The 16,064-nt window shown below is 36.8% G+C and overlaps 1 protein-coding gene across 1 annotated transcript in view; it reads right to left on the minus strand.

The window, feature by feature from the left end:
- Positions 1-16,064, minus strand: part of PIEZO2 (piezo type mechanosensitive ion channel component 2) — a 409,694-nt gene that overhangs the window by 97,574 nt on the left and 296,056 nt on the right. Inside the window, exons 13-19 of the mRNA XM_063451573.1 lie at positions 15,785-16,018; positions 15,493-15,607; positions 14,534-14,736; positions 14,201-14,349; positions 8,378-8,551; positions 7,501-7,542; positions 764-987 (exon numbers count right to left, since the gene is read on the minus strand). Of these exons, the coding sequence (XP_063307643.1) occupies positions 764-987; positions 7,501-7,542; positions 8,378-8,551; positions 14,201-14,349; positions 14,534-14,736; positions 15,493-15,607; positions 15,785-16,018 (1,141 nt within the window). The remainder of the gene's footprint in view (positions 1-763; positions 988-7,500; positions 7,543-8,377; positions 8,552-14,200; positions 14,350-14,533; positions 14,737-15,492; positions 15,608-15,784; positions 16,019-16,064) is intronic.

Below are 16,064 nucleotides of genomic sequence, written 5' to 3' on the forward strand. Positions count from 1 at the left end.
GTCTAGACCACCAATTCTTAAGTGAAAAGATAAAGAAGTTTGTTAATTTGATATTTTAACAAAATTGCCTGAGTCAGCTGTGATCACAATTGCAGTACAAGATTGCTGCAGTAGAAATGAGACACTAGGACAAAAGGTAAAAGGTCTCAGAGTCTTGACCTAAACCCTTACACAGTTAGCTAAAGACAATGCTAGGAAGATTCATTGAAAAAAGTTCAGTTAGCAGCCTGAGTTAATAACAAGTGAATGTCTAAACTCCATAATGATGAAGGGAAGTAATGGCTCAAAGTTCTAACACATCCCTCCCATGCCTTTGAGAGCACCTATATCTAGTCCCAATAAGGTGGATGAGCACAGAAGTAATGAGCATGATCGCTTAAAACCTCAGTGGGACTAGATATCGGTGCCCTCGAAGTTGTAATACAACTGTGCTGAAAGTGAAATATGACACTGAGGAGCCTCAGTATGACAATGTAGGAGAACGAACCACAGGTGCCTGAAGGGGGCCAGGGCAAGAAAAATCTGTGGTGGGCCACAGGAACATATGTTCCAATTCATTATCCAATCTCTCTCCATTATATAACATTGAATAGCAGTCACAGGCCCATCATGCAATAGCGCACTGCACGGTCATTAATGTTACTGTGTCTTTTTGCAAAAAAACAGCAAATTAGCCTCTTTTAGAATGGGGTCATCAGCTGACATATAAACTATACTGGTCTTCTAAATGGAAACCTATTTCCTATATTTTAGTATTCATTACCTGCTGTTTCCTCTTCTGATTCTTCTTCCTCAACTTCTTCCTCATCAGGATCATCTCTTCCTTTATCATACTCTTTGCTCCACTCATCATCTGAATCCTGGACGTGGCCTTTTTCGGCTGCATAGACCTCTAGCTGTTTTTCTTGTTTCTCCTCTAGCATTTCAGGTTCTGCATTTAAGTTCATCATGGTTAAGTCAGGTAAACTCCCTTCTGGGTGTACCAATCTGTTGGCAGAATTAATACATTATTATGGTTCTAAAGTCTTCCAATGGGAACAATGTATAGGCAAAATAAAAAGTACTTATATTTGTTTTTGTTTTGTTTTTTGCATAACTTACAGTAGTGATGGTGCGCAACAACAAAAATCGTATTCACTATGGACCTCTTATAGAGAGTGAAAGTAACCCTGTGTACATGAAATGAGGTGTTTACAGAGTGGAAATATTATAAATAATTGAAAAACAAACAGTGGTTGTGGTGAAACAAAACACAATCTGTAGGTATACTTGCAAACAAGGTAATCACTCTGACACCTATTAAGGAGACAAAAACAGAAAGAGAGCTCCTAGTGCAGCATAGTAATTTACTTATAAATATATAAAATAAAGCAAACAGAGGTGCCCTTTAGGTGTTACACTCACAAGATTGGAGTGGTAAAAGCACCACTCGTTGCTATAGCACTCAGGGAGGATCAGCCCCTAGAGTGCGTGGGATCCGTGGAAAGGAAGCTTGCAATCCGGATCTCAGGTAAGTATACTTTATTAATAGCAATTTAAAAACAGCAAAACTTGTTGTGGAGGTAGTCAGTCCGCTCACCAGCCTCAGGAAACCGCAAAGAAAGTTCCATATACTCATGTAATGTAAAAAAATCTTCCGGCTGCTATCTTGGCTGCTGTTGCCAACTGTCTCCAAATCACTTCCTGGTTCCGGGTCCGTAATGCATTTCGCCCCACCCACAGGGCTTTGTCAAACGGCTGATGCTTCCTCCCACTGTCCTGTGTCTTATATACACCAGTCCATGTTACCAACCATTTTAAAATCATACCAAACTTTCTCATCAACATTTCAAAGTTCAAATTAAGTCTCTTATTAGTAGCACTGCTGATCCCAGTGCTAACTGATCGAAATGCAGTACGGACCCGGAACCAGGAAGTGATTTGGAGACAGTCAGAAACAGCAGCCAGGATAGCAGCCGGAAGATTTTTTTTACATTACATGAGTATATGGAACTTTCTTTGCGGTTTCCTGAGGCTGGTGAGCAGACTGACTACCTCCACAACAAGTTTTGCTGTTTTTAAATTGCTATTAATAAAGTATACTTACCTGAGATCCGGATTGCAAGCTTCCTTTCCACGGATCCCACGCACTCTAGGGGCTGATGCTCCCTGAGTTCTATAGCAACGAGTGGTGCTTTTACCACTCCAATCTTGTGAGTGTAACACCTAAAGGGCACCTCTGTTTGCTTTATTCTATATTTTTATAAGTTACTATGCTGCACTATTACTATGCTGCACTAGGAGCTCTCTTTCTGTTTTTGTCTCCTTAATAGGTGTCAGATTGATTTCCATGTTTGCAAGTATACCTACAGATTGTGTTTTGTTTCACCACAACCACTGTTTGTTTTTCAATTATTTATAATATTTCCACTCTGTAATCACCTAATTTCATGTACACAGGGTTACTTTCATTCTCTATAAGAGGTCCATAGTGAATACGATTTTTGTTGTTGCGCACCATCACTACTGTAAGTTATTTTATGTTCAAATCGTTTTACCAGGATTTGTTTTTGTTGGTTGCTGCATGTACTAAGATCCTTCTCTCATTTGCGCCATCCTATTTATAATCATTTTTTCTTTTGTTTTTTGCATAGGCAATATTAAATATTCCTAATAATGTTCAGTATACAAATACTGCAAGCTGTGTGCCAAGATTTATAAATGGGACTGTTAAATCTTACTTTAAGTGATATTAAAGCTTAAACTTGATATTTTCCCCATAGGAAAAATGATCAGAGTTTAAGAGGTTGAAGCATGAAATGACAGCATGTCATACCAGACGCATTTCATAGCTTCATATCATGGCACTTACTCATTTTGCTGCATTGGAATTTTTTTCTTGATGCTGCTCAAGAGCAATTAAAACAGAGAGAGAAAAGGAATGTAAGAATAGGAGAGGTAAAAGATATGATATAAATTGTATGAAGAGCATGCAACATATATCACTTAATACAAACTCTTGTGGAGCCCAAGGCATTATGGAGAGTTATATAAAAGCTGGAGAACTACTTGTTGGCTACCCAGATCTACAGTGACTCTGCAAACTAGACAGTAGAAATTTTGGACTTTGGTTAATGGTTCAAATTATGACAATATAATCCGAAAATGGTAGCCCAAAGCAAATCAAGTTTTATAATCTCGTAGTGCAGGGATGGTAACATCATCTGTGCAGTTATTTCAAGTAATGAATGAGTATAATGCATGGATTATCCACTGTGCTGCGTATCCAAACTCAGATAGACATAATTAGTGAAAGCAGTATACGCCAACATTTTAATGATTGCATTTGAAATAGCTGCAACCTGGAACTACAACTCACACAAATCTCAGGCAGCAGTGGCACCTTTACAGCAAGGTCCCCTTAAGTTATACACTAACCTAACACTGCATTGTACATCTACATAACCTACATAACCTACACAACACATTAAACATTAACCCATACGGTACCCTAACACTAACCATTAACTGTTACAATACCTTAACACTTACACTAGCCCTGATCTACAAATATAGTGTAATATAAAAGGTAGATAACAGTGAAGCATGCATTGGGGGAAATAATGCCATCTTGGGGTGCTTGAGACATTTATAAACCACTCAACCTTTGAACTCATTGTTTATGATGATGTTACCAGAACTATATCACACTACTCTACCGCATGCACTAACAAGTGTGATTTTACTTGTTTACTATTGCAAATTATAGAACATTCTATAATGTATTTGCATAGATTTTCCATTTATCTAAGTTATATTATATGAGATAAGTATAAAAGGCAATGGAGTAAAGCATGCAACCTGCCTGGAAAAATCTTATCACTTTACCTAAGTAATCTTTTTCATTTAACACATCATGGTAATATTTCAGCCCTTTAACTATACATATATATTGACTATACCAGTTACTTTATTTATGCATTTAGGTTTCGATTTACACAGTAGAAAAAGGGGTTAGAACTTCTCCAAATAAACACAGGAAACTGGAATTGGCTGGGAGTTATAAAAACTGCAAATCTTAGGTTTTAGGAAGAATTCAGCAATTTTACCAGCTCGACTACTTTGTCCAAAATGCTCAGTAATATTATATTGCAGTGATAAGTTATAATTTTGTATAATTGCATAACAATACACAGTATATTTTAAAATACTGAAGCTCAGAACAATTATTACTCGTAAAAGACACCTTATGTACATACAAAATTTGATGTTGTACACAATAACATTTTAAAAATATATATATTGTTCAGACATTTCGTAGTCTTTGTAATCTTAATGATTCAAACTGTCACCCTGTAGTTTAATGACGTCCAAGGCAGAAATCAAATTCATCCCTTCCTGTCTTTTAATAAATTGTTGCATTCACAATTCAAACTTTAGAGAAGTCATCTCCTATTTCTAATTTAGGGATTCCTTTGGGCATCTGGCAGGCTTTTCAAAAAAACTCTGTTTGAAGAATATGGCAAACTTATTATTTCTACACCAATAAGACATGGATCTCAAGGCAAGGCTTGTAAAACGACTATACAGTCTATCAACAATGAATAAATGTCTGCTTTCTGTGACAATCCCCAGTGGCTCCTCAATTCAGCACTGTTAAACGGTTTTCTGTATGGTGTGGCAAATTTCCCTGATGTTATCTTGTTTGTTGTTCCTGTGTTTTGTATGCAAAACAGACAAAGCACATATACACATTGAATCCATGTGTATCTTGTGTGCAGTCTATGCATTAAATGATGTATTTCTGGGGTAAAGAGGTAAGTATTTAGAATTATTTCAAATAATTTTGAGTGGTTTGCAAATTCAATGTTTGTGAGCTAGCACTTAATGTCATGTCCTGGGGTCTGCAGGATGCTGCTCCGTGCCTTTCTGCGGTCTTTGGGAGAGCCAGAAGCTCATGCTTAGGAGCTTCCTTTAGCTCTCCTGAGCTTAGTTCTGTAGTGCTGGGCCAACTCATTGTCTGAGAGCATCAGCTGATCAATCAGTCTCAGCCAGCTAGCTAGGCCATGCACTGCAAGGCTTAGCTTGGGCAGAGAGCTTCAGGCTGGGTGGTTGGCTGCAGTGGAGGCAGCGCGTTCTGATACAGTTTGACTTTTGGACTACTGACAATGCTGGGACACCTGGACACTTGTGGTCCTATAATTATGCAGTAGTATTCCTTTAAGGCCTTCATATTAAACTCAGATGTCTGCTTGGACTAACATATCACCCAAGGAACCACAGAGAATGATACACTTTAATGGGTAAAGCCTAACTGTGCAATTAAGAAGGTTAGGGTTGCACAATAGCTCTGCTTTTCTCTACAATATGCAGACTTTTAGCTCTGGTAAGAAAAATATTGAACTAAACTCTATTGTTAACCATACAAAATATATACCAAACAAATAAACAATGTTTATTAATAATCACCAACAGTAAGGTAATTGGTAAGTGTTACAGGCTACTGTTTTGTACAAGATTTTTGGAATCAGTTTTTATATTTATTGTATGATTAAAAATAGTGTCACTGCAGCAAACAACATTTATTTAACATTAGGAATGTGGACTGAAAACAAAGTAACCAAAATAAATAGTGAAGGAGGAAGGTAATACATCTAAAATGAATACTTCTTAAAATGGCTCTGTGTGTAAAATACATGAATAGCCGACAGCAATTCTGAATGTTCACATAAACATGCCAAAACAAACACCCGAGGTTTTAAAAAGTTTATACAAATTTGGCTTGTGTGTGCCAAGTTTGATTGGCTAGAGGACATTTAAATGCACCATATTTTTCTGGATCTGCCCTAATGCCCAAACCTAGGCGTTAAATCTGCGCTTAACCTATTTGCGACTGCCACTGTACCGGATACAGCACCACTACTTATGCAACTGGTGATAGGATCTACCCTGTCAAAACTATATAATATATATGGGGGTGTAATTAAAGGAAAATATTTAAATTATGGTGGAACATACACATAGCAAAAGTGCCAAAAAGGCCTCAGTCATGAACACATGTAATTTAGGAAAAAGCGCAGTCAAGAATGGGTAAACAAATATACGTGACATATTTTGGGAAGACGTTGGACAAACACTATAAACAGATTATTATTATTATGTTGTGTGTTTGTTGTAGTTTATAAGAAAGTGACTAAAATGGGCTGGAGCAGGAATTCTGTCTCTTGGAACTAGCATCCATTTTTGCTTACCTGAATTTCCAGAGCTTATTTTAATCAAATAAAGGGACATTAACGGCACACAGACCACTTCATGGCAATAGTCTGGGTGCTGTGCTAACCCTGCATAGTGAAATATTGCCGTTTGTAGAAACACAAGAACAAACTGCGATTTCAGGTTTGATATTTGCATTAAGAAAACGTAATTTTGCTAATTATTCGGTTTTTCCACAATTCACTATTTATTAAATAGACAGCCAAGCACATTGCTGCTCGTCATCTGTCAAATACTCCCTTAGCAAGTTAGTAACTTGAAACAATGGTTCCTGTATGAATAATCTACCAGGAAACAGATAAATGTCCATCGTTGATCTGTGCAGATACCTGGCAGACATGATGCAGACAATGATTAGAATGGACTATGCCAGGATGCATCTAATCTTAGTATGTATAAGTCATCAGTAATACTGGATAAGTTGTTAGTCTTGCTGGGAATCTACTAACACATAATACATGTTCCCCTCAATCAGTTACTGAAATCACTGAAAGAGTTAGAAAAATGCTCTGGTGATAATGAAATCTGAGTTTGTGGACACTTCTATCTATCACAGACAACACACGCACGCATTCTACAACAGGGTTTCTTCTACTGCCTATTGATTTATCATTTACTTCTTAGCTTCTTAAAAAACAAATAAAACATACACATACACGTATGTTTAAAGTCTCCATTAATTACATCTGACACTAAAGTAACTGGCATATTCAAAGAAATTGCATGCTGTAAATATTACCATTAACATTCTTTCACTGAATAATTTGTAGTTTTTAAACATTGTTCAACATAGCTTGGATCACTCAGCTATTAAATAAAAAAACAAAACAAAAAAAACCACTCTTTAATGTTAGAAATGTTAATATGAAGCTTACTTTATTAAAGTATGTTTTGTTTTTATTTTTTGAGTCCAGCATAGCTTTAAAATGTATACTGAATTATTACAATGTTTCCTTAACATGATATTTCAGAATGTCGCAACATTTTGACCATACTATCACTTAAAGCAGGAAATCATAAGTTCATGGTGTACAGAACAATGGTCCACACCAAAGTTCATTTCTGAAGCTATGACCTATAAAACGAGAACTGGACATCTAAATGGAAATTCATTGTAGATCACATGCACAGGCAAAATAAATATGTACAGATGTTTATTAATAATAATAATAATATCAGTGATTGTCCCATATATGCATTTGTATACATTTTTACATTTTTACAATAGAGAAACATCTGAATACCCACCTATTTATTATGAGGTATACACGACCATTAACTTTGGCATGACTATGAGATGAGAGATGGAGGCACAAGAATGCATGCAACACAAATGTATTAAGAGAGAAAAAGAAATGGTTAGATAAGATGAAATATAAGACACAAAGGAGAAGCATGAATAGTCATAATGAGTAAAGTCATAAAGTTAGTTGAGATGAATTTGCAGCAAAAAAAAATTATATTTAGTATTTCACATAAGATGACATCATGTAACAAATGGTAGATGTGTGACACTGATAAACATGACCTCTTCTCATAAGAATCCAATTAGCATTCAGTACATAGTTAAGAGGATTGCCACGAATTAAAAACGTGGATCCAAAGTTGTGGCTACATATTTGCTGTAAACTGTAATTAATAACAACAATCATTAGATACTAGCAGCCACAAACTATTACTACTGAGTTTCCAAATTTAACCCCTGCATTAACATGTGCTTGCTGGTCATGTCTACTGCTACTAATAATACCTATCAGCACACAGCGTTTACCGTTTTGAAAATGCAAAATAAGTGAACATAACAATAAATTACCAGAGCAACTACAAAAGGGTCAATTTTGAATTAACATCTTCCAGCTCAATGTACTACTGTCTGCTATGCATTGAAACGCACATCAAAATCATTACACTAAAAATAAATAAATAAAAAAAGTCAAGTCTCCCTGAACCGTAATAATACTGGGAAGGGTCAAATAAGTGGCATTTACCCCATTCATCACCCTGTATGAGGCAAGCCCACATATGTATTCCCCTTATGGGGGTTAACCAATCAGAGTTAACTCCAACCTATCAGGGCACAGGAGATGCCAAAATGCCAAGCAAAAGTTCTCATTTTATTTCCTACCTGTAAATAGTGTTGTCTTGTTTGCTGGTTACAGCCTTCAGGTCTGTGAGCTGGAGGAAATGGTCATGAAAATAATGAAGGTGTAATATGCACACTAACAAAAAAGAAGTTGGGATAAATATGCGCGTGAACAGCTCAGCCAGATTAAATTGTTCTAACCCAAGATCTGCTAACCTGAAAAAAAAAAGAAAAAAGTTACAAGAGCACAAGTCATCTTAAATATAAATTGTATCAACATGTTATGGTGTGTTATACAGACATTTAACATTTAAAGAGAAGGTACCCGATTCAAAGAGCGACATAGCATTATATTATAATATACAATATAATAAACACAACTGGGTGAAAATATATATTTTTAAAATAAAGTGTTCATTCATTTATACGCTTTCTTTTAACAAGCAACAATTGTAAAAATGTGTACATTTTGTTACCCGGGGATTTTACTACAATGTTACCTTTAAGGGGCAGTCTAAGCTCCATAATCACCACAGTCGACTGTAGTGGCTATGGTGCCTGGAGGTTATGAACAGTTTGACACTTACCTGAGTCCCCAGGTTGTGCTATATTTTCTGCAATACTGTTATTATTTACCACCAACATTACCACTACTGAAAGGGTATATTTAAGGCTGAAGAATGCCCACCTCAAAAGAGCTTACAATATATGAAGATTGAGGCACGCAGAGATATGTCATTAGATGTCTTGCACAAGGACAATTACTAGTAAGGTGGTTTGTGTGGAATTCAAACCTAGGTTTCCTAGTTCCAAAGAGACATTACCACTGTTCTAAACAATCAACATCCAGTTCAATAGCATTGTATGTTTTTGCTGGTTTTCCAGAGGATATAAATAGATAATTGTTATCTATACCTAACCAGTAAGTTAGTCTGACCGGGATTCAAGCCTGGCTTTCCCAGTTCTAAGACACTATACTTAACAGCCAATATATCAGTTTCATCCATATTTGGATGAAAAGTGTTGACTGTTGTTCTCAGTCAGTGAATTCTGCCCTGACACTTGCAGATGTGCCTGGGTGGCCTAGGTAAATATCAAACTGCACAAAAATGACTTGACTATTTACTGTAGGATGGTGCCAGGTAACTCCTTTATAACAACTAGGTTATGGTGCTTACACTGCCACTTTAAGTGTAACAACTGAGTTTAATTCCAGCTCATTGGTAATGGATCTTACTGGCCAAGCCTCCTATACATTACAACTATATTAACACATACCTATTAAATATCACATAGTAATCACTACATAAAAATGCGATCAGCTAGGGTGCGTGGGAATTGAGCTAAGCCAAAATGAGAGAAGGGTTTATGACATTACCAACAATATCAATTTATAAATACATGTTGTAGCAAACAGTCTATGGAGAATAGTTGACTGTTTCCAGAAAAGTGGAAAATCTTGCTCATTACACAAAATGTAACAAAAAAAATAATATTCTTCTGCTCTGGAGATAAGTAAAATCGTTATTCTCCTCTTCTCATTGGAAATTAAATGGACATCCTGTTTTATTTAGTTTCATAACCAAAAATATTTTGAGGGTTTTAAGAAAATAAAATTTGTAATGAAATTGTATCATGTTTTGTCAAATTAAATATCTCTAAAAACTAACAGAAGCCTAGAATTAAAAGAGCATTCTGGGGGCATGGCCTGGACATCGTGCTGAATGGATGGCTGAATCTAGAGCTGTGGCCATAGTACTAGGTAATACGGAGCTAATCCCTGCTTTAAAACTAAATGTACATACCCCAACTCACTCACCTGTCACCCAGGTGAGACCAGGCAGCATTTTTTGTAAATACTTTCTTTTCCCTAGTTTATTGGTTTCCCCTTTCAGTCACTATACCACCATGATGGGAAATGCACTGGAGGTATTATTCTCTTCCTCAGAGGGTCATAAAAACTATTCGAATCAGCACCAGTTATTAGATCTCACATTCAGTGATCTCCCTGACTCTAAAAACAGTTTCCCTAACTGTTAACAGCCTCCATCCCCCCAAAAAGAGGCATTTGCTGTTTAAAGAACTCGAGAGGCTGAAGAAAATATAGCCTTTATTCAAGAACCACAACTGCCTAAAACCTTGATTACTCTCAAAGACCGCAATTAGGAGTGTACAACTCCAGACTAATACAGATAGTTATGGATCGCAAACTCTTCATTTTTTTAAACATATATGCACCCAACAATGCGGATAGATCATTTTAGGATAGGTTGGGAGAGCTCATTGGACAATACTGTCTACTCTGCCCCACGTGGAACATCCAGTAGAGTCCTAACCATAATAGCAAGTTTTGAGATAAACTCTATCTCTTGGTCTGATTATGCTGATATTACCATTTATATCAGACTCATCCCCATGTACACATTGGCCTTGGAATCTAAATACAGCACTGCTAAAGGATAAAGTGGTGATCAGGGGTCATCTGATTAGCATAGCCGCCCACAGAAAAAAAGCTAAAACCCAGGCAAGAATTGACTTCCAAAAGTAGTGGAGGAAGGCAGAAGCCAGACACAAAACAAATCCATCCACCAGATTCCTGGAGGAATTGGGGACCATCAGAACACATCTACCCCTCCCCCCCCCCCCCAAACCTCCTCAATTTTATGGTTTCATTACTTATTCTGTGAGAAAGCAAATAAAATTGATAGGCTAACGGCCATTACTCTGCACCCTTGTGCACTTCCCAAACCAATTGCAGCATTCAAGGAACCCCAGGGGTTGGTTGCTTCTCCTGAGGCCCTATACTCAGCATTCAAAGAGTTTTAGAGTTCACTCTATAACCAGACACCGGAGCACTCATATTATAACCAGTCCTATAGGGAATCTCTAGACAGATTTTGTTAAGTCCCTATTCCTCCCCCCTATCCCAACAGCAGACAAAACAGCTCTATTGACAGACATATCTGAGGAGGAGGTACTAGTGGTCATATGGGTATAGTGGATGGCTATAGTGTTGGTTCCCAACATGGTTTCCGTGTTTAACACAGCAATGAGAGGCAACCCATTATCCCAAGAGATGATGTTAGCCAACAATATATTATTACCAAAGGAGGGCAGGAGATTACCCTCTCTCTGGAACCTCTCCTACAACCTTTAGAGAAATCAATGAGGTGATAGAGGTGGGCAGAGAATCCTTTATAATAGCGGGATATGCTGATATTCTCCTAACGTTTTGCTGTAAACACTACCTTTACAGAGAAAATGCAGTGTTTACATTACAGCCTAGTGATAACTCAACTGGCCACTCCTCAAATGGCTGCTTCCTTGGGCACTGCTGCAGATTAAGCAGCACTGCCATTCAGTGTCTTCACCCTCTGCATGCAGACACTGAACTTTCCTCATGGAGATGCATTGATTCAATTAATCTCTATGAGGAGATGCTGATTGGTCAGGGCTGTGCTGGCTCTGCCCCTGATCTGCCTCCTTGACAGTCTCAGCCAATCCTATAGAGAAGCATTGTGATTGGCTCAGACCACCACTGCTGCTGATGTCAGCAGACAGGGGCAGGTCAGAGGCAGACAGGGGCAGAGCCAGCAGCTACTGACTTGCATACAAGTAAGATTTTACTATATTTAGGGAGGCAAGAGGGAGCAATGGGGGCAAGATGGTGGTTTAAACACTATAGGGTCAGGAATACATGTTTGGGCTCCTGACCCTATAGTTCGCCATTAATAAAATAACCTAGGCTGCTAGAGGAGTTTTCTTGGTTAGGAGCAACGGCCCCTTTGATGAGAGGAGTCAGAGCAAAAATAGAGGAAAACCAGTTGAAGGACCAACTGATGGCAACTGTGCACTCCACATTACCAGTCTTTCATAAAGTCTGAGATCCTTGGTGAGACTTCTACTCAATAACATTGCACTGGTGATCACCATAGGGCTTACTCTGATCTTAGCACGATGGTACCTTGCCCCCTTTCCTCAGTTTCTTATCCTTAATTTCTCATGTATTTGTTCCTTTTTATTGTACTGTAACATCGTACAATTTGATATTAAGCTTAAAATTTAAAACAAAAGGCCTATATAATGTAACAATTGCTAATAACCCTATATGTAAAGTAAAATGTTTTTGTCTCTAAAATTTCTTTTTAAAACATTAAGAAGCATTTTACGCATTATTCTATCTATTTTTGTGAAATCTGATATTCAAATATGCATGAAGGAACTTTGGGTAGACTTGTGCATGATGGAAAAAATTTTTTGGCCTTATCAATTTGTACAAAAGAAACTACTCAGTTAGTTCAATATTTGTCCAAATATATTCCAGAAAATGTGTTTAATACATCAAAAAGGCAATTATGGGCCACTTAGTGTACTACAAAATATAAATATTAAGTATAAATTTTGTGATACACTGATATGTGCATCTTCTCACCATTTGGTTCATAGATATAGTGAAAAAAAGTAACTAGTAATGGGAAAAATAAGACGAACAGTAAAACAAAACCTATATTTTCATATTTATATATTGCATATAAATTAAATATATACTATATAAATATAGACTTTTACTGTGCCTCTCCTTTCCCCTCTACTGGTCACTTTGTTCCTGACACGTCCATTTGCCGCTTCAGATTTACCGAATTCAGTTAATCCACCGATCACCCAAATTTCAGACAAATCCCAGTTTGTATTAACCAAATAAAACAGTCTAATTTTCGGTTTAAAAAAATTGGAAAAGGAAACTGCTCTATTTCCTTTTGGATCGTCTCTGGGTTAATCTACATATGTGTGCCACCTAGTAGGATTAAACTGATTACATTGTGAGGAAGATCAATTAGCAATCTATTTACAGTCACATCCAATAATAAGTCAGTAGACTACTGAAATGAAACGAGATGTTTGCAATTGTGCAGCACAGTTAAGCACAGCCTGAAAAGCTGCTTTTCGGTAAATAAAGTCAAAATTGCAGTTAAGGTGGCCAGAATGCCAATTTTATAGGATGCATAATAATAGTGTATGTTGTCAGACAGGGCTTAAAAGTGGTCTGACAGGCAACACTTTCTTGTCATACACAACATAATGCAGAATTGAATGAACATGCCAAGCACTAAAACTACTACAGCGCACTGACAATAGTGTCCTGGCACCCATTAAAAGCAGTCAAACTGATCTAAAATCCTTTGACTTATCACCTAGGGACCCACGAATGCCACTCCCTGCCACGACTAACCCAGTCAGAGCGCTGGAAGCTCTCTGTATCAGCAATGCCAGGCCGTGCAGATCTTAGCACATTGGCCTTGAGAGATTAGCTGACGCATTCAGCCAGTTACCTAGCCAGGCACCACTCATCACTTCCATTTCCTTAGGACAGTCAAAAGCTCTCAGTCTTAACAAAGTACAGTGGTGCACGGCTTAGCTCATTGGCTGAGAACAATCAGCAGCTGCTGAGGATCTTCTAGCTCTCCATTAGTAGGAGTGGAGGCAGGAAGGGATGCCCTGCATAAACAGGCAAGAAGTCAAACCGTTCTAAAATGCTTTGACTACTTACAGAGGGGAGGCACTAGGTCTCCAGGCACCATAACCAATACAACCTTCTGTAAGGGTCATGGTACTTGGAATGATCCTTTAACATATGCCCAATAAAGAGTTGCCATTCTTGCAATAGGATTTTAACCATATTTTGTTTACGTCATAGATTTCTCCACTGTCTGGAATATGCTTAATCAATACAGCTGAAATGTTATACTGATTAATTAAAACAAAAAGCTAGAATTACTGAAAAAAACTGTAATGTTCATCCTTCTCTCAGCAATAACTTTACGTCTTTACAAAGCTCTACAGTATGATTTCTTGTTGACCACTTACTTTCCTTGATCCAAGCCGGTCATGTTCATCCAAAGAGGAGGAAAGGATTTAAACTGATACGTATAAATTAAGATAAGCACCAACATGGTGTAAACAACCACAGACATCCAAAAATATTTCAAAATTCTTCTCCACCATTCATAGTGCACCTAAAAAGAGAATTGTAAAATAAGCACTTGTGAATAGATACAGTGATAGAAATAGACAGACAGAGACATAAAGACAGACCGGAGATAGATAGATAGATAGATAGAGGCAGGCATGTAGGTAGGTAGGTAGGCAGGCACACAGACAGTTAAGACATTTTGTGGATAATTTCACATATGTATTCACCTGATACAGAGCCACGCAGAACAGAAAGAGCATCATGTATATAATTTTGTACATTACTATTTTCCCTTCAAAACTGACAAAGAAGAACATTCCGCCACACACGTAGATCCAGTACTTGACAAACATTGCCATCACAAGGTTTCCCAACACCTTCATTATATCATTATCATCTTCCTCTTCCTCTGGTTCTGGCAATTCTTCTTCTAAGAAAAAATGCTGATGTGATTACTATGGCTGCATATGTCATTCAATATGTTTACAAATCCAACATCTCAAATGCTGATCAATCTAGAGTGATGCTTACTTGAAAAACAAAATTAACTGTATGTATAACAAATTACTAAGAGTAATTGATCTGGACAAGTTCCCTCCAAAGCAGATCAACATGTATTAAATCATTTATATGGTACATATATATGGTCAGAAAAATTTAGAGAAGCACCAATGCAGGGCTAATCAAAGCTGTTCAGAGCTGGTCTTGCTTATTTTGGAGAATGAAAAATATAACACACTAAATTATTTTGCATCCAGTTTTCCCCCCAATATTTTTTTCTAAATTCTTTTTAAAGTGTTTGCCATCAGATAGGCAGTTTGAAAGCATGTTGTGTAGTGTATGCTATGGAAGCATGTCTAACTCATTAGCTATTCCAATATTTAAGAAACAGTAAATTGTAATATTTAAATAATAAATAATATATAAAATAATACAATCAACTATATTTATGGATCAACCTTCCAAATTATTACATTTTTTGAAAAATATTTTAATATTTAGATTTTTTTTAAATATATATTTGTATATTTTTCCATGTTTTTTATACTTTAATATTTCTTCTTTTTAATTTTTTTTTTCGTAAAGTTTATCTAACGATATAAAATATATTTTTAAGGCTTATTCAAAAAGGTATTCTGAGCATTTTATATTTTAGATAAACCTTGTATCCCCACAAAAATCTTACCCTTTTCTTGACTTCCAACTTTTATTTCTGATAAGGTAGCTTCTTTAATCTTTAACGCTTTTTGCTCAGTGAGATGTTGCCGGAGCAAAAGCCAAAATGTAACTGTGAAAATGATCTAAATTAGGTTTTAAGAAAAAAGACATAGTTTTATTATTAGATAAGATTTCACTGCTAAAAATTGTATACATGCAGATAAATTGTATTTACTGTCAACAGTTTGTTTTACAGGTGTAATGTATATTGAATATTCTGCACCGTGCTTTATTAGTACTTCTTTCCAATTGTCACATACCTTCGATGCAAGTTCTCCTGGATTTTTTCGCTCTAGAAGACCTGGAACTTCACTTAGTTCATTTTTCAAGTCTATGCTCCATATATATTGTAATGTTAAAAGCAAGTTTCCATAGATAACCATGAATGGTGAGCTAAGCATAGCATATTTCCTCCTATCACGAATCATCCAAAGTGCACACGACCAGATCAGCAACACAAAGGTCAACCAGCTGTGGTAGGTGATACTCCAAGCCTAAGAAAAGAAAAGGGAAAAAAAGAGGAACATGATCACAATTGGT

This window comes from Pelobates fuscus, chromosome 4 (assembly GCF_036172605.1).
Source record: "Pelobates fuscus isolate aPelFus1 chromosome 4, aPelFus1.pri, whole genome shotgun sequence".
NCBI classification, from domain to species: Eukaryota; Metazoa; Chordata; class Amphibia; order Anura; family Pelobatidae; genus Pelobates; species Pelobates fuscus.